At 33.8% G+C, this 21,929-nt stretch overlaps 1 protein-coding gene across 1 annotated transcript in view; it reads right to left on the bottom strand.

Annotated features, from left to right (window-relative positions):
* The window catches only part of LOC106670329 (extensin-like), a 35,077-nt gene extending 14,221 nt beyond the window's left edge, over positions 1–20,856 (bottom strand). Inside the window, exons 1-2 of the mRNA XM_014400539.2 lie at positions 20,719–20,856; positions 960–1,067 (exon numbers count right to left, since the gene is read on the bottom strand). Coding sequence (XP_014256025.1) covers positions 960–974 — 15 coding nt within the window. The 5' untranslated portion in view covers positions 975–1,067; positions 20,719–20,856. The remainder of the gene's footprint in view (positions 1–959; positions 1,068–20,718) is intronic.
* Positions 20,857–21,929: the final 1,073 nt, after the last annotated feature.

Genomic DNA, 21,929 nt, shown 5'->3' with positions numbered 1-21,929 from the left:
ATTTAACTGATGTAAGTAAAAGTTTTACATTTGTTACTTATGAATACCATCCGATTTTCCAGTGACCAGCATCTCAATATTTAAGTAACTTCATAGATAGACTTATAATTTTCTATATATACACTCTATAAATTACATAGCATAATGCTAGATATATGTACAATTTTATAGATTATTTTTGTATATTTATTCATTACTCGTGGTGAAAATGATGATTTTGAAAACGAAAAAATTTAATTCGGAAAAGGAAAAAAGGAAATTTATTATTAAATGGATGGATTATTTTTAAAAAGGCATTTTTCATTCTAAGCCTTTATAATATCTATTCAATAAATTCTGATGAGATGCTAAATTTACCATATAGCAGGTTAGAGTCAATTTATTACCTATTAAGTATACTTGGTAGAATAAAATGCTGGAAATTCGGTCGTTACCATTTTTGTCTGTCAATTTTCACTAGACGTTTCGACATACTTTAGAGTGTGATTTGATTTAGAACTATTATAATTTTATTAGAAAAACGTATAATATATATGGTTAGGTATAGTTCAATCTGCTTTGGAAAAAGTTGAATTTCATGTGTAAATGTATGAATACGCTTCTGAAAATGTGTTTAAAATGTTGAACAAATTGACGATTGACGTATTGAAATAACTTTGGATCGAGTTACATTCTGCGCCACACCTACAATTTTAAAACCTCTACATTTTTTCGTTGAATTAATTATAAAGTGATTATTTGTCAAATCAACGAAATCGGTTTTCTGCCTATTATTAACCAACCGTTTTTCCCAATTAACGTGTTGACCTATCACGACACGTACCCAATGTATAATTTGGATCTCTCGAGCTCCTATCTTCTTCTTTGAAGAGTTCGATAAAATTAATCAGCTTTGTTAACGCGTTGAAGGGTTTTTTAACGAACGTGTTAACCTGTAATTTAGCCAGTTTTAAAATTACCTTTGATTTGTACATCGTTCCTTCAGCGCATATGGCCAATGGAAAATATTCTCCAGAGGATGAGATTCAAAACAGTCGTTGCGCACTCTTGCAAACTGTCGGTTCAAGCTGAAACAGACAAGGAAGGATTAGTTAGTTAGTTGGGGCGAAACTGCACGGTGCCCGCCGTGGCTTAAAAAAACAAAGAAAAAAAGTTTTTTTTTTTCTTTTTTGGATAAACTCAGAGACGGAACGATTTAAAAGATAAAAACGATTCTCATTGTTTTGAAAGTTCAGACCCGGAGACTCGACATGAAACCAGGATGTGCAGTCTTTGGAAATTTCATTTCCTCAAGCAGATTCACGCCATTCACTCATTTAAAATGAAGCAACACGTACTTTCTCATGATGAACAACTTGTATATACGAAGTAACACTATGTTTAAAATTTTAATATGAAATATACGTAATGTACAAATTTGTGAGATTTATTCTTCGGGTTTGTGAAGATAAGAAAATTTAGTTTGTTTTTTTCCGATAATTTTAGTCTGTCAAATGCCAATTCTCGGTGTTGGTCAGCTATGCCGAAATATCATCAATATGCACAACTCCTAGGCATGTTTAAAAGTTTCAATTTTAAATTTTTAAAGTATGTCTATTAATGTAATGCAAATAATAATCAATAGAGGAACAAGTGATACAATGTTTTAAAACATTACTTTCACTTATTAATAAGGCACCATTAAAAATAATTTTAAAAACGTGAGAAACAAATGTTAAATAAATATGACAGATAAAATAACCTAAGTTTTAAAAACATTGTACCACTTGTTCATTGGGTTAATTTAATATTTTTAAACGCAGTCTTGCACATTGTACAACATAATAATAATAAATAATATTACCCGCTAGAAAAGTAGAATTTAAACCACATTTTTGTGCAAAATATGAAACAAACTCAATTTTTAAAAAATGTGCGATTTTTGTACTACTAAGGAAAAAATTTCATTCACGGGAAACCTCATGAGCATATTTGAATTGTTCATCATCATCAGCGTGCGCAATTATGTGAAGTTCAGTCTGTTCAACTACTAATTTTTATCAAATACTTTTAATCTTTTTAAGTCAATAGCGATCTAAATATTTCCCACAAATCAAACTGAATATATTACAATATAAATATGTTATTTTAACGTTGGTCACTCGATTAATTATTTCTGCAAATAAAAAGACCTGGGACATTCTTAGATTCTCGTCCCTATTTCCCGTTAAATTAAACATATTCGTTCTTAAATTAATTTTATATGGATTTAAAATGTAGTTGTTAAATAAACTATATGTCGAAAATATAGTTGGTGTTAAATTTAATCTAACCCATTAGATTTCGTGGTCCGATTGACCAAATAACCTCTTTCAATGAATTAACCTTTATGTAAGGTATTGGTTGAGGAAAACAAGTCAGTGTAACGAGCTGGATTCGAACCCACGATCTTCGGCCAATACGCCGCTGCTCTTCCACTTGAGCTCTCGTGACTTCGATCTGCTTGGACACCAACTTCCCATCTCAACACAACCTTTCGAATTTTCCTTCTTTTTGCCATTTTCAAATGTCGTGTAATCTATTCGATTCTCGGCGACAAATTCGAATCCCGCTCGTGACACTGACTTTTTTATCTCAACCAACACATTACATAAAGATTAATTAATTGAAATTTAATCTAACGTTATTTTTGTTAACTTTCAAGAAGTTGGTTTTGTAGCCTGAAATTAGCCTGTTTTCCGAAATCGATTGCATCTTTTCTTTTTAACAACTGATCTGTTGTCTATATATTTTAGGAAACTTCTTTCTCTCAGTTCGTTTTTCTTTGTGTAAAAGTGGGTTACTTTTGTGATCAAAATGTGTTTTTACTGGTGAAAATTACCGGTTTCCTTTCACGAAAGAACGAGGATTTTTGAAAGGCATAAAAAAAGCCACCGTTGATAACCGAGAAATGCATACATTAAGGCTGACGAAGTTGGAAAAGAATCCGGCTTATAATACAAGGAACGATCCAATAATGGCAATACAGGTCGCAAAAAAAGTTCTACTTTCTAAGTGTAACAAGCCTTCGGCGGCAGAACAACGTCGGTAATATATCCTCAGTTTTATTTCTGACAAACCTCCGCCCGGTTCATTACATGTTATTAACAGTTCCAATGTTCAATGCTGATCAATGTGAAAATTACAAGGTTGTCCGAATGAGGGGAAATCCGTGAATGGATTTTGTTTCGTTTTTTGCTGGTACACGTCAAGTTCGCACGTCGCATTTACGTTGGGCGACCCATTCATGTTAGAGGAGAAACTCACATTGACTTGTATCCATTGAACGTAACCATTTGTAAAATGTTAATAATTTAAAAAAATTTAACCTTCCCGTCACCGAGAACTATCAGACGGTCTTTTACATTTTGAAAAAACAATAATGTTATCCATACATTACCTAATCACACTTTCCATCGGATAGACACTGTATCAGAAATAGAGTGACGGAGAAATATGATCAAACTGTCCAAGGATATTTTATGATTCAAACATATTACAATATGTGTCGATTAAATATTTATTTTGATAATATGTAATTGTGAATAACTGATAAATCATAAGTTCATCATTTACGCCCAGACTTTCAATTCTGAAAGGAAGCGTATCCAAGAGATAAACGGAAATTAATTGAAAATGCAGGAAATGAAACCTGAAAATTATTTTTTTAATTTTTTTCCTTTTAAATCCAATTAGTGTTCGTTTTAAATTCTGCTTTTCACCGTAAGCGCCTTTAAATTTTATCGACGTCTTCTGGTCGACGTCTTGCAAATTTAATGTTCCCCAATATCAGGCCGAAATTTCCCATCAGGTGCCAAACGTAGGAGTCAAGCATCTGGAAAAATATACTATGACTCTTGAACAGACGGTCAAATTGGCAGAGCTAGAGGTCTTCGGACAAAGTTATTGCAGTAGTTTTTTGAACTTCGATCTTCTGGTACTTGGGGCAAAAGTATCGACTCCCTAGTTTATCCAATATATTTAGTGGTCTATTGACCAAATTACTGCTTTCAATTACTTAATCTTTTTATATAAGGTTATGGTTGAAATAAAAAAGTTAGTGTCACAAGCGAGATTCGAACCCACGACCTTCGGCTAAATACGCTGCTGTTCTAACCACTTGGGCTATCGTGTCTTCGATCCATTCGGACATTAACTCCCCATCTTAACCTACTCTAGTTTATGTTGAACTGTTTGATAAAGTTTATCGAGGGATAAAAAGAAATATCACATAATGTAAATGTGTTGTAAAATTGTGAGATACTGTTGAGGTCTGAAAGGTGATAGACGCAGATCGAAATTTTGCTAATTTCAGTGATAGTTCTGTACGTCGGAGTATACACGGACCCGAACGGAATGTGTCACCAATGCCAGTGTCCGGTCGTCGGTGTATAATATATATATAAGAAAAGCAGATATATAGATAGAGAGACAGGCAGAAAAAGAATGAGTGAGTGAGAGAGTGAGTGAGTGAGTGACTGAGCGAGAGAGGGGGGAGATAGGGAGAGAGAGAGAGATAGTTAGAACTAAATGAGAGAGTAAATATCATGATTAGAAAAACAGAGAAGATATTTTAACTTTGTCTTTTCTATCGTGATGTTATGTATTAAATTTTTTAAATCTTTTTCGTCTTACGAAAAGCCAGACAAAATTATTTTAAAATTAATTAAGGTTTTTAGTCGAGATGAAAAAAAGTCAATGGCACGAGAGGGATTCGAACCCACAACCTTCGGCTAGATACGCCGCTGCTCTACCACCTGAACTATCGTGACCGCGATCCACTCGGACATCAACTCCCCATCTCAACCCCACCTAATGAGTTTTCCCTCCTTTTGCCATTTTTCATCTCGATTAAAAACCTTAATTAATTGTAAAGTATTAATTGGTCAAGCGGACCACGAAATTAGTGAAATTATTTTAAAGATTGTTTTGATGTAAAAGGATGTTTATAAAAGATCTCTAAGTTTTTAATATAAAGAAATTATTGTTTGTTGCTTACAGCGTATAAACATGTGAAATATACAGGGTGGCCCCAATCGATTCAGCCGCACTTCCATATCTTATAGGAAATTGAATGCTGAGTAAAAAAGGTCTTATGAACCTGTGTCCGCAGACCCTTCAGTTCCGAGCTACAGGCAAAAAACCGTGAAAAACCACGTTTTTTTTTACTTTATTTGTGAAATTGTAAGTAAACCGTTAGCCTGACTGTATATCTGTAGAGGATTAATTTCTGCGTCGAATGAGATTAAAACCAGCTTGATCGGCCGAAAATTTCATTTTTGGCGATTTTTCGAAGTTAGGAGGTGAAGGGGTACACAAAATTCACCATTTCTGACACTTTTATCGAAAATTCACATTTATTGAAAAACCCAAATATAACCTAATAAAAAACGCAATAAAGAAGGAAATTGCTATAGAAAAATCAAACAAAACACTTAAAAAAGAAACTAAAAAATAAAATTTGTTGAATGTCACAAAATTGTGAAGAAAAGCAAGAAGTATTCGGTTGAAATAGTCAAAAGAAATATTAATAGTCGAATCCTTAGAAAACAAAATCTTCTTAAGCGAGAGGGGACTAGATGAAATTTTTTCCGATTGTTCTCTGACTTCGGTAAAGTGTGCTTTGATGTTGGTGCAACCCTGATTACGTTACCCTGATTTCAATATCGTTTAAACGACTATTGAAATATGGGCAATTAAATCTTAAAGTCTAATGTCCCACAACGTCTTGTAACGAGACAATGATACAAAAAAAAAGTTTACGAGGGTAAATGTGGGCCATATATCGACAGCCATAATTCGTGTTGGTTAACCGATCCGTGACAGTCTTTAAAAAATGTTTAAATATTAAAACGTTTTTTAGTAGAAACGTTCAAAAACAAAAGCACCTAGACACAAACCATCATCCATCGAAGCAACATTTTACCCCGTTATTAATTGTTCGTACTCACAGAGAAACTTGTTTACAATTCAATTCTATAAATAAACAATGAAACCCAAAAGATCAATGGTTGGAAATATAATATAATTAACCAAATTTTGGTTAAAATCTACCAAATAAGAACAGTAATTTGAGAAAAAAATAAATGGAAAACACAATAAAAACAATGTTATTTACGCATTTATCTTACGCTTAAATAAGAACAACAAAACAAGAAGGAACTTTCCTTTTGGAATTTTAAATTCACTATATAGTGTCGTCCTGGCAACCTGCCATTGATACCCTCATACGTTTAACTGGGATACGGTCGGTTTATCTCATCAGCGATAAACGACGTGAGAATCCTCGGCTCAATGATTTGTTTGCATACCATTTACAATAATAAGACTGAGGGTGTTAAAAGCGTGGGCCGGTGACCTCGAGAATCGCTCACTTTGTGTAAAGACTAGTTCCTAGTTTGAAAGAAGGTCAATAATGAAGTGCCAAAATCGTCTTGCTATTCCTTTATTCGGAAGTGGCCAAGATTAAACGGAAAAATTACAACATTATCCCTTCTTAATTCGCAACTCGCTAGCCTACTATTATATGTAATTTATTTAACTTGGACGGCGTGCTGGTCGTTTGAAATCTAGAAAGCAATCCTTTAGAAGCAGAAATCATCACTTCCGTTATGCAATTAGAACTACTTATAATGCAAAGACTACAGCGTGAAATGGTAATTACGGTCGGTTTCAATTATTATTCAGCTGGACGACTTGTATACATGAGAATGCAAACAGCCTAAATATGATGTACACGTTTATAATTTTAAAAAGTGAAATTTTTTTGTTATATGTCTACTGAACATCATGCAGAGTAAGTTAAATAAGAGTAAAAAATTCCGTAACGTTCTTAGAAATAACACTATTTGACTGTATTTTTTAAATATATTTAATTGTACAAGAGTATGTTTCTAAATAAATAAGTCCTGGTGATATCATCACTCTTTAGGACTTTGTTTTGTCTTTTCCTATGGTTGATTTTATGTATTTAGATAAGATCCATTCATATTTTGTTAAAATTTGAACATACGGTTTTTGTCTATGGTTTTTTATGATTAATCGTGGTTCATTTCTGACACTAAATTTTTTTTTAAATTTTGAGTTTAAGATTATGTGTTATTGATTTAAATGATTATAATTTTCTACGATTGGAATGGGTTTGTTTATATGTCTAGGTTTTTCCGGGTTATATTATCGAGTTTACTAAAGGTAAAGGTTTACTAAAGGTTTGTCCATCGTTTTTATGATTTTAATGCCAGTTTGTGCTTGGTTGTTAACTGGTTCAATTAAAACATAGAGATAGATAATTCTTTAGTGGGAGGAATAGACATATATAAAGAGAGTACTGAAAAAAAGATAGTGAGAATGATCAGAGAGTGGAGCATGAGAGAAAGAGAGAAAGAGATAGATCGATATAGAAAAAAATGGCTACAGGACAGAAACGAGAAACAGAGGGAGAGAGTGTTTAGGTCGCGAATGATCTCTGACTGAATATTTAATTAATTTGCTTTATGTGTGGTGATTAGTGATCGTTAGTCGATGATTATTCGGAGATCGTGAGATGCTGTCTGTTCACCAGACCGTATCTCACGATCTCCTAATAATCAATTTGCTTTATGTTGTACCAATGGTATTTGTTTGTTATAATTGGAAAATTTGCTATAAAACGAATTTTTTTGCCGTTGTGTCTGACGCATCCCTCGCGGTTGATGTCTGTAGTAGATAGGGTTCAGAGGAATATACCTACCTTACCTACCTAGCCTTAAGTTAAGTCGGGGTTGGATTATCTCTAGTTTCAACTTGGATGAAAAAAGTGAACATTTTTTTTTATTTTCGGCTTTAAATTTGAATATTGTTTGCTCGTATGTGTGCAACTGAACTACGTCTGTGGATAATCAAAAATCAGAAAACTTCAAGTCGAGTTTGTTTCTTTGATTGCCATTTACAGAAACAATCCTCTCGTATCTGTGAAGGGAAGAAGTTGGTTTAAGAGGGTGAGAGATCAAACTAGCTTTTGATTTCATAAAAACGCCGGCTGGCAGTGAATTGAGCTTTATACGTCATTTAATGGCCAAGAATTTTGATTATTGCCTTAACGGCCCGTTTTGAAGGCGGACGGTTTGTTTGTAAATTGCGGTTTCGCTCGGAAAGACCTACCAATAAGGTTTGTCGCAATTTGTTCGAATGGTTATGGCTTATGACAAAAGCGAAATTTTTACTGTTGCCAACCAATTTACACAACTGTACACAATAAAGTATAGCAAAATTATTCCTCTTTCACGATATAATAATTTTGTCAACAACCCATAAATATTGACTGCGAAAGCAAAGACAAGGAAAAACGTAACTTTCTGATTAGTTTTCGAAAATAATTTAAATTTATTTTTTGTATTATGTGAATTCAGTAAAAAAGGTTCACTTAATTATTTCACGNGGAGAAATGTATTGAGAGTATGGGAAATTATTTTGATTAAAGAACATTGCTTTAAAGTAACTAGTTTCTTTTTTTTTGTTTAATACCAAAATCCTGCATTATTTTCCGGACAACCCAATACCTAATTAATTATTTAGCTATACCTTAACTATGTCTGACTGTGTTAACACCCATATGTCTTGCCTCCTGTATATCTTTTATCACTGTGTCTATCACTATTTCTTTGTTTCTCAGCCTTTCACTCTCTCTCTCTCTCTCTCTCTCTTTCTTTCTCTTCCGCACTACCTCATGTTGACCGCCATCAAATTATTTTTTGTTTATATTTACGTTTTTGTCTGTAATTGTGTATTTCTGTGACTCTCTGTTTATACGTACGTTGGGTAATTCTGTTTGCTTTCTTTCTTCTTTGATGTTTTCTTTCTTTCATCTCTCTCTTCTCTGTACATGTTTTTCTATCTCTTCTCTCTCTCTCTCTCTCTCTCTCTCTCTCTCTCTCTCTCTCTCTCTCTCTCTCTCTCTCTCTCTACATATCTACCTATCAATCTATCTATCTTCCTACCCACCTATCTCTTTCTTGCTCGCCCGTTATAAACGATTTCTTTGTTCTCTGTAGTCTCTTGGTTTTGTTGGATTAAGAATGATTCCTATTTTTTTTTTTTTTTTGTGTGTGTTTCGGTCTTTATGATCGTCAGTCCATATTCTTTTTCAAACATTTTCTAGCGAAGATCTAGATTTTCGATTGAATATATTTCATTTTATCTTGATTCTTCTTCGCCCACTCCAAAAGTTCTGAGTTAGCTGTTTGTTTTAATTATTATATTGTTTTGAATACTGCACTGCCTTGAATACCTCTTCCGAAGATCGTCTGAAAAGACTTCTTGTATCCAGCAGGTCGATAATCTAGTTCATCGATACTGCACTGCTTTTAATTTGTCTTTAGAGTTTTTTTAATATTAGATAGTGTGCCTGTGTATGCCGTATTGGTCTATCATACTTGTTTCAACATCAGTGTTGATTCTTAGCAATTTTTGTGAAGTCAAGGCTCGGTTATACAGTCCTGACGGGTGGGGTTACCTTTGTTTGTCGGTTTTGTGGTTGATTAACGCTTGTTTTTATTGTTCCGATTGGTCTTGGTTACCGTCTATACATTTTCTTATGTGGTTTATGCTGTGTGGTGTAGAAGCTGTATATGATCTGTGTGCTTTTTGTTAACTATTTTGAAGTTTGTACTTGCGTTGTTGCTGTTTATGTACGAAAATATATTCAGTTCGTATTCCTATTTCTTTCTTTTTTTGTCAATGGTACTTAATTTAGTCGGTCTATCAATTATTTTGATGCTGCCAGTTCATAGCGGTGTTGATTTACGTCGGTTGGTATGTTCATTTTCTTTACATCTCGAATTGTAGTCTGTTGTCAGTTTTGGTGATTGTATTCTTTTCAGTCTGTATAACCCATCTCTTAGCGGTAAGAATATAGCGAAACCGATTAACTTTTCCACCCTCGTATCACATGACGTTTATTCGTTTAATATCCGATGACCAGGAGGTTTCTTTACTTGTCTCACGAAGAGCTGAGTCCACGTATGAGATAGGCGCGGTAACACTCCCTGGGGCAAAAGATCGGGTTTTTGTACGAAAGTAATTGAAAATCACACACTTTGCACTTTTGCCTTATCGTGTTATAAGTTGATTACTCTGGCTCTCTTTGAGCTAATTGAATTTCTATCCAAGTGGAAAATTGTTGAAGATGATATTACTTGTACAGTTGTTGTAAAAATTTAAATTTTTTTGACAATGTTGAAAACTTCAGTGTAGATAGTTAAATGTAGTTGTAATTTTGTTTTTCAGTGTTATTAACAAATCTTGTCAAGAGACCAAGAGACCTCTATCGAAATAAACAATAGCAAAATTATTTCGACAATAGTTTTTTCAACAACCCATAAATATGGACTGTCAAAGCAGAGACAAGGAAAAACGTAACTTTCTGATTAGTTTTCGAAAATAATTTAAATTTATTTTTTGTATTATGTGAATTCAGTAAAAAAAGTTCACTTAATTATTTCACGATTCTCTAACTGATTTAATAACCTGGCCATTTAATGTACAACTAATAGAAAAACAAAAATTAATAAATATTACCACGCGGTGTTATATTTCCTGTCGCATTTACTCTCTCTTTCATCACTCTCTCTCTCTCTCTCTCTCTCTCTCTCTCTCTCTCTCTCTCTTTCTCTTTCTCTTTCTGTCTGTCTGTCCGTCTCTCTCTCTCTCTCTCTCTCTCTCTCTCTTTCTCTCTTTCTCTCTTTCATTTGTTTATAACTATATCTACCTATCTACATATCCATCTTTTATCTATCTGTTTATCACTCTTTAAAAAGTATTAGCGTATTATCAAAAGGTTTAATTTTATGATTATAATTTGATAGTTATAGATCATGAAAATTATTTTTCTAACAATAATAGTTTCTAATAATAGTTAGTGGGCTGTCATACTAAATCTAATTCTTTGTATGTATGTACATATAAATATTTATATATTATTCATCGAACTAGGAAATGCAATTATTATACAGTTTCATAACTGGCTAATGAATACTTTAATGAAAGGAAGTGGAATCCTCTTTCCTGCAAATTAATAATTATTGTTGTTAGTCAATGTGTTCTTCAGTGGGCCAAACTATGAGAAATATCCCACATAATATATGTCGGACTATATAGCTCTTCGGGTTTCACCATTATCCCAATTACCGAGTAAAATACTCTAATTTAAAAAAATAAACAAATTACTGAATAATATGTTGATGTTTTGAATAAAAGATTTATTGAAAATTTGTTTCAATCTTGACGTCAATATTTTGACACTTTTTCCATTTTATCCAATAAATTGAAGATGTTGTTAAGGTAAATGGCTGAAGGTGTACTACTCCTTAGAGGTCTACATCAGTATGACTGTCAGGAGGCTAGTTATTAATTACAACCGGCTAATTGTTCGCGCCCATTGACTTTCGAGAGTGATTGATGATGGTGCAATCAGCTCGCCGGGAGCCGCTGATTAATCGTCAGCTCTTGTAAATGCAACCCGTAGCGGTTCTATTATACAAACCTTGCGAATCCGCAGTGAAAAGACCGAGAACACTTGGCCCGCTGGTTCGGCTATGACTTTGTCCGAAAAGAACTTAAGTATCATCATTCATTCGAGACGACGGCAAAGAGCGGTTTTTTTAACATAAGAAAAATAATGAACGACCGAGTGCTAAGGGGATAATTAATATTAATATTTTCCTTTGTAGGCCCATCCTGAAGAAAAATGCGAAGTTTTCTTCGAATTAAAACTGCTTCAAGCTTGCGATTCGACACTCTAGTACGACTTTCTCAATTGAAAGGACTCTGATATCAGGATGACACAAAAATTAATTTAAAACGGGTCTAAATGCCATATAAAACTACGAATAACGAAATAAATTAAAACGCTAATAAATCATAAATGAATTATTACATTTCATAATCATACGATACATTACATGCTGAAATATTATTATAATTGTACATAATAATACAGTACAGGAAGGATAATGAACAACAACCCTTTGGATGTCACGGACGAGTAGTCCAACTAATTTACAATTTTGTTTAAATTTACTCTTAATTATTAATCCATGGGTAATGCCGGGATTCGAACTCAGATCCGCTAGTGTGGTAAATACAAGTCGGCGCCCAATTCACTACCGAAAATGCCTAATTTTGCATGCCGCAACTTTCACAGCCTAACAAATGTGCATATTGAAGAATAATATCCACCAAATGTATCGATTCACCAATGCTATTATTTTATTTTTTTATGTTTTATTTATTTATTTTTTTTATTTTTTTATTTATTTATTTATTTATTTATTTTTTTTTTTTTGAATATCATGGTTGAGGTAAATTCCATTATGATTCTTTCTTTGTTTTTCAAGACATTATTAATAGTTCGTTTGTCCACCTTAACCTCAGCTCTCAATAGAATTTGTTAGTTGTCTTCAAATACTTTCTTTTTTGGCTTCACCGTCAGGTGTCCAGCCATACTACAGACATTTAAAATGTGCCGATCGGAAACCAGCCCAGGCCCCCCAGCAGGCCAGACAAACCAGACGGAGCCGCCGTTGAGAGGACTCTCACTAGCGTGGCTGCGTCCTTTTGTTCTATATTCGTGGGAAATCTTCTTCCTTGTCAGGCGTATGAGGAAGATGTGAATAAAAACCTTACAAAGCAGCAGATGCTCCTGGAAATCTCCCCCACTGTCCGGGGCAAAACCGCCCAAGATGCCGTGACCCCCCCACCCAAATCTCCAAATACTTCTGGCACCAATATTTCCATGTCCTTTGGTCACAAATTGTTCACCGTGGTTACCATCAATGTGCGAAAAATCATATTTCTAGATGCGTACAACTATCGCTATCATAAAAAGATCCAATCATAAAAAGGAACTTTCAAATATTTAAGCCGGTCGAAACTTTTTATTAAATTCTTTTTTATCTCAACTTAACCTTAATTAATTGAATGTTATTAATTGGTCAAGCGCCCACGAAAAATAGTGACTTTTTATTAAATTAGGATTATTTACCCATATTTTTCGAATAATTCTATCACATTACTTCACCAAAACGCAAGATTTCAGATTTTCTCCCGAGCTCGTTGGAGACCAATGCTAATAGACTTATTTCAGGTTTCTGAAATAAGGAATGAGGACACTGGCAAAATAACATTGAGAACGATCGGCAAATCTTTCAAAACTCGTTAGTTTCAAAGTAACAGCAGGCAATACAAAAATAATTAATGTCAATAATGAGATTATGCTTTGTGAATATGTAAATTCATTGCTAGAGTGTTTATGTTAACATTAAAATATAATACGTAGCACATAAATAACATAAATATTAATAAAAATAGATAACGTTGCTTGTACTGGAAAGCTTAACAACCAACTATCCATATGGTGGGCCACTTTTCAATTACATATTATTACCAACTAAATGTCTATGACCGTGCTGCGCCTCGAACCCAGAACCATTAGCATGGGAAATGCAACTCGGACGCCCTAATCGCCCAACCATCGCAATCCTCCCCAACTGCAAAGATGAATAATGAGTCAATTTCAACATCAACAAATTAGATGCATGTTTCCAGTAAAAAGAAAGATAAAGAAAGGACGAACGGCCATTAGAAGAAGAAAAAAATCTTTTATGTCCTTCTGAAATGGCAATTGATGTCAATGTTCAGGATGTTTATTTTTCCATTTTTTGTGACATAGTAGAAAGTTGTAACTCAAGGTGATGCCGATCATTTATTGTTTAAGAAAGCAAAACGTTTAAACAAACCTAGAAAAGCCCGTTCGTCGGTATTAATATTTATCTCTTTACCTTATTTTTTCAATTAAAATGTACTATTGAAGAATAAAGCATTGATTTAAGTAAATAATAAGTATGATGTTTAAAACCATAAACCATATTGCATGAATTTCCAAATTAAGCATTTTTATGTTATTGCATATTTTGTACTATTAAAAAACTGATTTTAAGTCAATTAATTTAGATATTAAAATGAATTTTAAAAACCAAGATTTGTCATAAATACGTGAATAATCTGCATTAAATAGATTTCTTTCTAAGCTTTGTCATTTTTCAAATTTAAAATGAACGCATTAAGAAATGATAAAAATATATACAAACTAGTTATGGGCTCCAAGAGAGGGCAAAAATCGAAGAAAAGAATCAAACTGGGCTATTTTATTGTATATAGTACTGATAAATATCTCGTTTTGTTTTCACTTTTGTTTATATTGAGAATGAATGTATTAAGTAGTGAGAATGTGTAATGTGAAAAGGACATGGAACATTGATTATAGATACACATTATGTGTAAAGAAAGATAGAGAATATCGAGTACTTCATATCTCACTTGATCTCTAAACAGAACATGGTATGGTATAGTGATAGGGATTCTAGGAAGCGGGATTTGTGCTCCCCAGGCACTGCAGCCTTCTGGCTTATTTTACCTTACTAGTTAGTTCATTGCATAAACACAATCATTAGTTAGTGCACTAGACATTAGTCCAGTGCAATAGACTTAATCCTTTTCCTTAGAAGTATCAGGTCATTGACTGTCGCTGCTGCAATTTCATTCCCTAAGTTTTTTTTTGTATGTTAGGTTAAATCTCCATTGAGCTGTTGCTTCGCATTCGAAAATGATATGGGTGGCTGTTTCTTCCTCCTCATTACATAATCTGCAGATCTGACCATCGTATTAGATGCCCATGTTGTGCAGATGTGTTTTCAGATGCCAGTAACCGGTTAGTAGTTTTATCACACCTCTAAGTTCAGCCCTCTCCAGTTGTAGCAGTGATTTTTCCGGTCTTGGTGAGGGTTGTTTCATCATACGTTTACTATCTCTAGCGCCGCTACAGTTTATCCTCTTCTCCTTTTGTTTTGTTTGAATCAGGAGGATTCTATATTTGTTTTTGTTATCCCAAGTATAGTTTTGGCCGGTGTATACGGGCCTATGTATGCTGTTCCAGATCCTCCTTTGGCCAGTCTGTCTGCTTACTCGTTACCCGGAATTCCTCTGTGCCCTGCCACTCAAGATATCATCAGGTTGTTGTGTTTTCCCAGGTTCTGGAGATTTTGGATGCATTCACTGACTTATTTTTGCGTTATTATTTTACATGCTAATGCTTCAATGGTTGCTTGGCTTTCAGATATTATGAGGATTTTTTTGCCAGTGTAACCTCTTTTAAAATTTTCCAGGGTACAAGTATTATGGCATGCATTTCTGCTTGAAGGACCGAATAGTACATCACTAATGATATTTGATTGCTCATGTTTTGAGCTAGTACAAAAAATGCCCGATCCGGTTCCTTCATTTGTTTTGAAAAGTTTTAGTGATTGTTTGAGATCGTGAGATGAGGTCCGGTGTGACGTAGGTTTTAGAAAAATATTTTCTTTATCGTGCCAACGTTGCGACCTTTATTGAGAACACCTTCAGGGCTCAAAGTGTTTAGCTAACACCTTTTCAAAGATCTTGCTCAAAGAGCTGAGTAGGCTGATAGGTCTGTAACTCGGAGGAAGTTCTTGCGGCTTGCCGGGTTTTTTAATATATATTACTTTGGAAACTTTCCAGCCCTTCGGGAGATACCCCAAGAAAAAGATGGCGTTGAAGAGGCGAGTCAGTAGAACCAGAGCATTTTTTGGAAGGTTTTGTAGCGTAATATTAGTGATTCGGTCCAGACCTGGTGCTTTTTTATTTCTTCGTGTATAAGAAACAATGTGCTTCCCCTGTCACATGTATTGTGGTATGAATAAACACTTTCAATAAAAAATTAACAATCTTTCTGGCACTGCCAATCCGTCAGATTCTCGAAGTTGAAACATACTTTGGAAGAAAGGGGACGGACACAGCAATGTTCTGTAAATTTTTTATTTTTTATTCACTAATATAATTCTTAATTAATATGCTTTGAAGATTTTTGTAATGTACATCGCAATATTTTAAACAGAAGAATAATCATTATACTTTTTATAATTAATCTACTTTTAAGTTTCCGTGTTAATTAATGAAACATAATTAATGATATGCAAAGTTATGGGAAATATATTTGATTTTGTATAAACAAAGGAAAAAATTGTGTTTAATGAAGTTAACGACTGCCAGTTTATCTTTTAACCAGTCTCGTTTTTTAAGAGGTTGCATTTCCTCGTCGAATAGGTGACCCAGACCGAGTGAGGCTTTAGTCACGGATGCAGTAACCGGTCCGTCGGGTCCAGCCGGGCCCCAATTAGACACCGGAACGCTCGAAACGGGTAACGGAATAGTTGGTTTTGATTTGTAATCATCGATAAATTACATCAGTGATATTTTTGTCGTGGCGATAAAGATGTAATTTTTCTGCAATATCAATGAAATTAATAAACGTTTTGCAACTTCTACTCCTCATGCTCTTTTAATTTCATGTTTTGCACTGATAGAACATGGGTTGCCAATTCGGGCAAATTGGCGCAAAAAAATTTCGTGAGTTGCACTAAGTCGGACATGCTCGTAAGACTGTGACTTGACCGTTTACACGCCAGTGAATGCAATGAATCTCTAATTGTGACCAGCATCGAACAATTTATTTTTATCTATTGACTAGTGACCGTATTAATTAGAAAATATAATTTTAATAACTCAACAGCAATAAAAATACCCTAATTATAAGTTTTAGGTAGTAGTTTTAAAACGTTTTCAATGAATTTAGTGGATATAAAACTAAAATAAACTATATTCTACAAATTATCATTTATTTATTATTGATAGGAGGTTTTCAAGCCTTTAAAAAATGATTTTACAAACCTAAGAAATCCCAGAAACATTTTTAAGTTTTTGCAATTTCTAAATAGTATTTTTTAATTTTTAATATAATTATATATAAAATTACATCTGAACTTGTGAAAAATGTCAGGGTTTACCCGTTGTAAAAATGTAAACCTCACAGAACTGGAAAGCATCATTCTACTCAAAAGATTCAAAGCAATGATTTTTTGTTAAATGTGCTAGCTTTTATGAAGTCGAGTTTTTGGAAGGTATCCAATAAAAAAAATATCCTGTCGAATTATGATCTAAAAGAATGGAATTATGATCTCAAAACCACAACAATGTTTTGTCTTTGGGTGTGCTTATAACTTATATTTTCTTATATGTATGTACTATGAACGTGATATCTAATATCAAAAAAGTAGTAGGTTTCAGGACATACTTCAACAAACTACTATTTAAAGTGGGACTATGAACATATGACAATTCAGGAGACAAAAATATCCTATACAATTGTCCAGCTATAGCTAGAAAAAGACTATATTGGCTAGAAAATCAATTCTAGAATAATGTATAATACACGTGACCTGTATAGAAAATTAGTTTAAAATCGATAGTGTCGGCAACGAGTTCTCGGACGTTAGACAGACACATGCCGGTTTCCCAAAGGGAGCATACTTGTTCCCATGCTTTTTATCGTTTACATTGCTGACCTCCTTATACACCCTAATGCCATCATCACCACCTACATGGACGATGATGCAATTGTGCAATTTTATCTTTAATTCGAATTCTATCCAACGTACCTCGAACAACCAAAACACCTTGAGCTTATCTGACTAGCCTATCAAGGATGGTGAAAATAGTAGGACTTATTGAAAAATATGTACCCAGTGTGCGTTCACACTAAAAAAACATTCTTGTAATTGTACATCCACAACAAAAGATAACGACTTCCATTCTTGTACTTCTGACAGCAGACTGACGTGCAATCCCCACACAAGACTTAAGAGACAATAACATAAGAGAAGACTTGGACAACTACGAGGACTTCTTAAACCGACATCTGACCATCAGCACTAAACTAACCTCATGCAACACTTTACTGTAACGCCATGCGGAGTGGAAATTCGGGATTCTGTCAACAAACGTAACATCAGGGCATCCAATCCTTCCAATCGAAAGTCGTCAGACAAATCGTCAAAGCTCCTTACTACTTCACTAATTTCACTATCCACCCTTACCATTCGTTTAGTCAAGGAACTGATCTGTTACCGGTTCCAAAAGTTTCACAGTCTCTCGTTTTGAAATTTAATCTAAATAATTTTTCTATTCTTCCAACCCGGATGTTTCCTGTGAAAAACCGTTTTGTAATCACATTTCTAATATGTACTAACATGTGTAGATACAGGTAAAATAATTTAAAAAGAAAAAAAATTGTTTGTACCTTCCTACAGATTAAATTTGTACGTAAACTCCAAGAATGTCAGTATATTGTTATTTTATTTGTTGTTGTTCGAACTATTAATTTTTCTTCTGTTTCTTATGTTAAACTTACTCTTAGAGTTTGAGTGCTTTCTTCTATTTTGTTCTTTTGAAAATAAAAACTAAAAATTGAGGATGTACAAATCTTACAAAAGAATGATAAATACTAAAATCATGTAGTTGCAAGAAAAAGTTAAAATTTTCAGAACTTGTTTATTGTAACTGAAGTGCACTAATCCATCTGCAAAACATGTAAGTATTTTTTCCCACTAATTTATAAATAAATATACTACTTTTTAAACCTGAAAAACAATTGGTTTTGCACTTCATAAACAATTCGGCAACATTGATTAGGGATAAATTACCTCTTAATGTTTATCTTGGTCTGCCTATCCTCTCATGGTTGTTCTGTCAGACACGTTTCGGCATTTTTACCATGTATTGGTCTGAGGCACGCTGAACATGGCGATCAGTAAAGATCAAATAAATGGCAGGTTCGTCATCGGATCACAAAAGGACATTTTGATAGTGTTGGCTGGTCTGTGAGTGGGTGGTGATGTGGAATTGATCCATTACATTTCTGAGTATATATTATAGTATATTATGGTTGTGAGTGCTTTTTCTGTATTCAAACACCTTTCTTTTCTTCGGAACACCTCATTGAACATGGTGTGAAAACGCAACTTTTATTAGTAAAACGTAAAACCACCGAGCAAAGATGGGCCGAGAAATGGAATCTAACTTTTTTTCGAGGGTATTTAAACTATGAGGTTATTGAACACTCTGGTTGACGGCGTTTTTGAAAAAAGCCCATTTGTAAGTGTGTCGGGTTTGAATGTAGGTCCGCTGGATTCGAACCCGGGAACTTTACCCAACAGCGATGAGCAGGAGTATCAACGCCTACGTTTCGGGCACTGACGCCTCCGAGAAAATTTCATCGGTGTCGTTGAATTCAATACGCTTTGTTTCTTTTTTAATTCTAAATGTTATGAAAAATACAAAAATGTATTACATTATTTTGTTTAAATAGTCCAAAGTTTTTCAGTAGTTTCGAGTTAAACAGGACTGCGTGACTTACTAGTTTAAATGACACTCACACTTCTAACGTAATTTTTGATTTTCTCATTTGACCAATCATTTTGCTCTTTATAGTTTTTTATATGGCGGTTGTTTATTCGATCCTTGAACTAACTTTTCCCCAACTATTTCAGTACAATCGATTTTTTGATTTGCCGAGATTATGTCGAGCTTTTTGATGAAGGTGTTGTCACCATTGTTCAAAGTATTGGAATCTGCGGTTCCTTCCCGTTGCCGTTGAACGTTAAAAGCGACAAATATTTTCAAGAATAATAATTCCTTGCTAAAAGAGGAGTTACGATTCTTTTTGCCCGCAGTTCTCATTCTTGTGTTTGAATAACTGATTTTCCCAGGGCCGTCAATGGAAAAGGCCTCCTTTCTGAACGGCGTGAAATTGTTTCGAAACGTTCGATGATTTCATCCAAATTGCAAACGGTTGCTTTTTATATTTACACATTGTAAAAAAAAGAGAAATTTGATTTATGTTGAAGTAACTTTGAAATTGTTTATTCGTGTACTTTCAAATATTTGACATACTAACCAGTAATCAATAATTTGCAAAAAAAATCTACTCTAACTTAGACATAATTAATATCATTGGGCCTAAAATAATTACTCGATTAATATGACAAATTCAACCTAATTGCCGTAGTAAGAACATTGTATTTTTTTTTCATTTTCAGGTTTTTTATTCAGTTGAAAAATTCTTTTTTTTAACTTAAAAATTTAAAAAAAGGAGACTTTAGACCTGAAATTAAGGTTTTATTATGATAATTATTACTAATTATTTTTGGCAAATATATTTTTCATACATTTACGTTTATAGAAAAACACTTTTCTAAAGTCAAAACGCGTGGATTTTGATTTGATGTTTTTAAAAAGAAGGCAATAAATAAAAAATCTATGCTTTTCTGAATTAGACGTGCTTGTAATTTGATCTATGAAATATTTAAATATTGAATATTACAAATCGTGCATTGCTATCTATTTTAATGATAAACAATCTTTAAAGAAAAATATTATTAAGTAAAAGCAAAAATTGTAGCCATATTTTTAAATATTTGGATTTTGAAATTTGAATAAACAATTCTAATCATTAGTTTAATTGTATGTAAACAAACATTACCTGATTTCATTTTTTTTAGTATTTGCATCTTTTATTTATTAACTGCTGAAATGAAAAAGTAATCATACTGTTTTAATTTTTGAAAATTTAAATCCAACATTGTTTATCGAGTTTTGAATTTGAAATTTTCGTTTTGTTTAGTTTCGATATTGAATGCAGATTTCTAATTTTTTCTGGAACTTCCGGTTCCCCTAATAAGGTCTTTATAAACAATAGTAGAATGCACCCGGTTTTAAACAGGGAAATAAAATAAAAATTCATAAACCTCCCACCTGGTTCATCGTAATCCGCTTGATAATTTAGGAAGAACTTGTCGGCTGCGTCGAGACTCACTTCAGGTTCAGGGCTGTTGACATGGCACTGACCACATTCGGATGAAGTACGAGATTGGAAGTACTTCTTAAGCCTCCCTTCGATTATATACTCAAAGCCGAGGAGGGGGCTTCGAGAAGCTAAGAGGGGAATCTCGGATGGGAGTGAAAGTAGGCGAGGAAAGCAAGGGCATCAGTGCCACTCGGCACGCGGTCTGTCAGACGTCTGTTGGTCTTTCACTTTCCTCGGAAAACACGAGGCGGAATTATCTACCTGTTCCAAGAGGACTTTTGAACGAAAAAGTCACATATGTGAAGGTAGATTGACATTTCTTTCACGTAATTTGGCTGATTGTGAAATGGACGAAGAAAAACCATAATTTAATTTTGAAAAAAATCAGCAAACTGTTTGTTTTTTATTTAAAGATCAAAGTTCAAAATTCAAAATGTTTTAAAATACAAAGCTACTAACTACGTAATGTGCTTTTTTTGAACAAGGAGGATTCTTATGAGTTTGGTGACCTATTTAAACCCCTTCAATCAAAGACAATGACATTGAATTTACTTAATCTTGGAAGTTTTTTATATACATACTTGATAAAACAATTAAGTAGAACGATTTTTATTATTATTTTTTTAACGATGGTTCGCAGCAGCAGAGGACATATAAAAATCGGAGTGCCGGTGATTTTGAAAAAAAGCGGTCCTCCATTCGAACCAGGGACCTTTACCTTACAGTGATGAGCGCCATGTCAACGCCTAAACCGTTGCAACCACTGACGCCCCTTTATGTATTATTTCTATTGGGTTGTCCGGAAAATAATGCAGGATTTTAAGTTTTCATTAAAAAAAATCTATATAAAATATTCTGTTTACGTTTACAGGATTACTCATTTGTATGAATGTCAACACTTATTAATCCTCTTCCAAATGATATTGTTTGTTTACCTCTGTAGCATTCCGCTACTTGGAAATAATTCAGTCATCCTTATAATGTCAAAGCGAGAATTTCGTACGATTTTCTTTTACGAGTTTAAACTCGGCCGAAGCGGAGCCCAAACGGCTAGAAACATTAACCAAGTCTGGGGCGAGGGTTGTGTTAATGAGTGCACTGTGCAAAGGTGGTTTAAAAAATTTCGGGAGGGAGATTTCAGCCTTGAAGATGAAGAAGG

This window comes from Cimex lectularius, unplaced genomic scaffold (assembly GCF_000648675.2).
Source record: "Cimex lectularius strain Harlan isolate CLEC.00 unplaced genomic scaffold, Clec_2.1 scaffold246, whole genome shotgun sequence".
In the NCBI taxonomy this organism is placed as follows: Eukaryota; Metazoa; Arthropoda; class Insecta; order Hemiptera; family Cimicidae; genus Cimex; species Cimex lectularius.
This window is presented reverse-complemented; position numbering and strand designations above follow the sequence as displayed.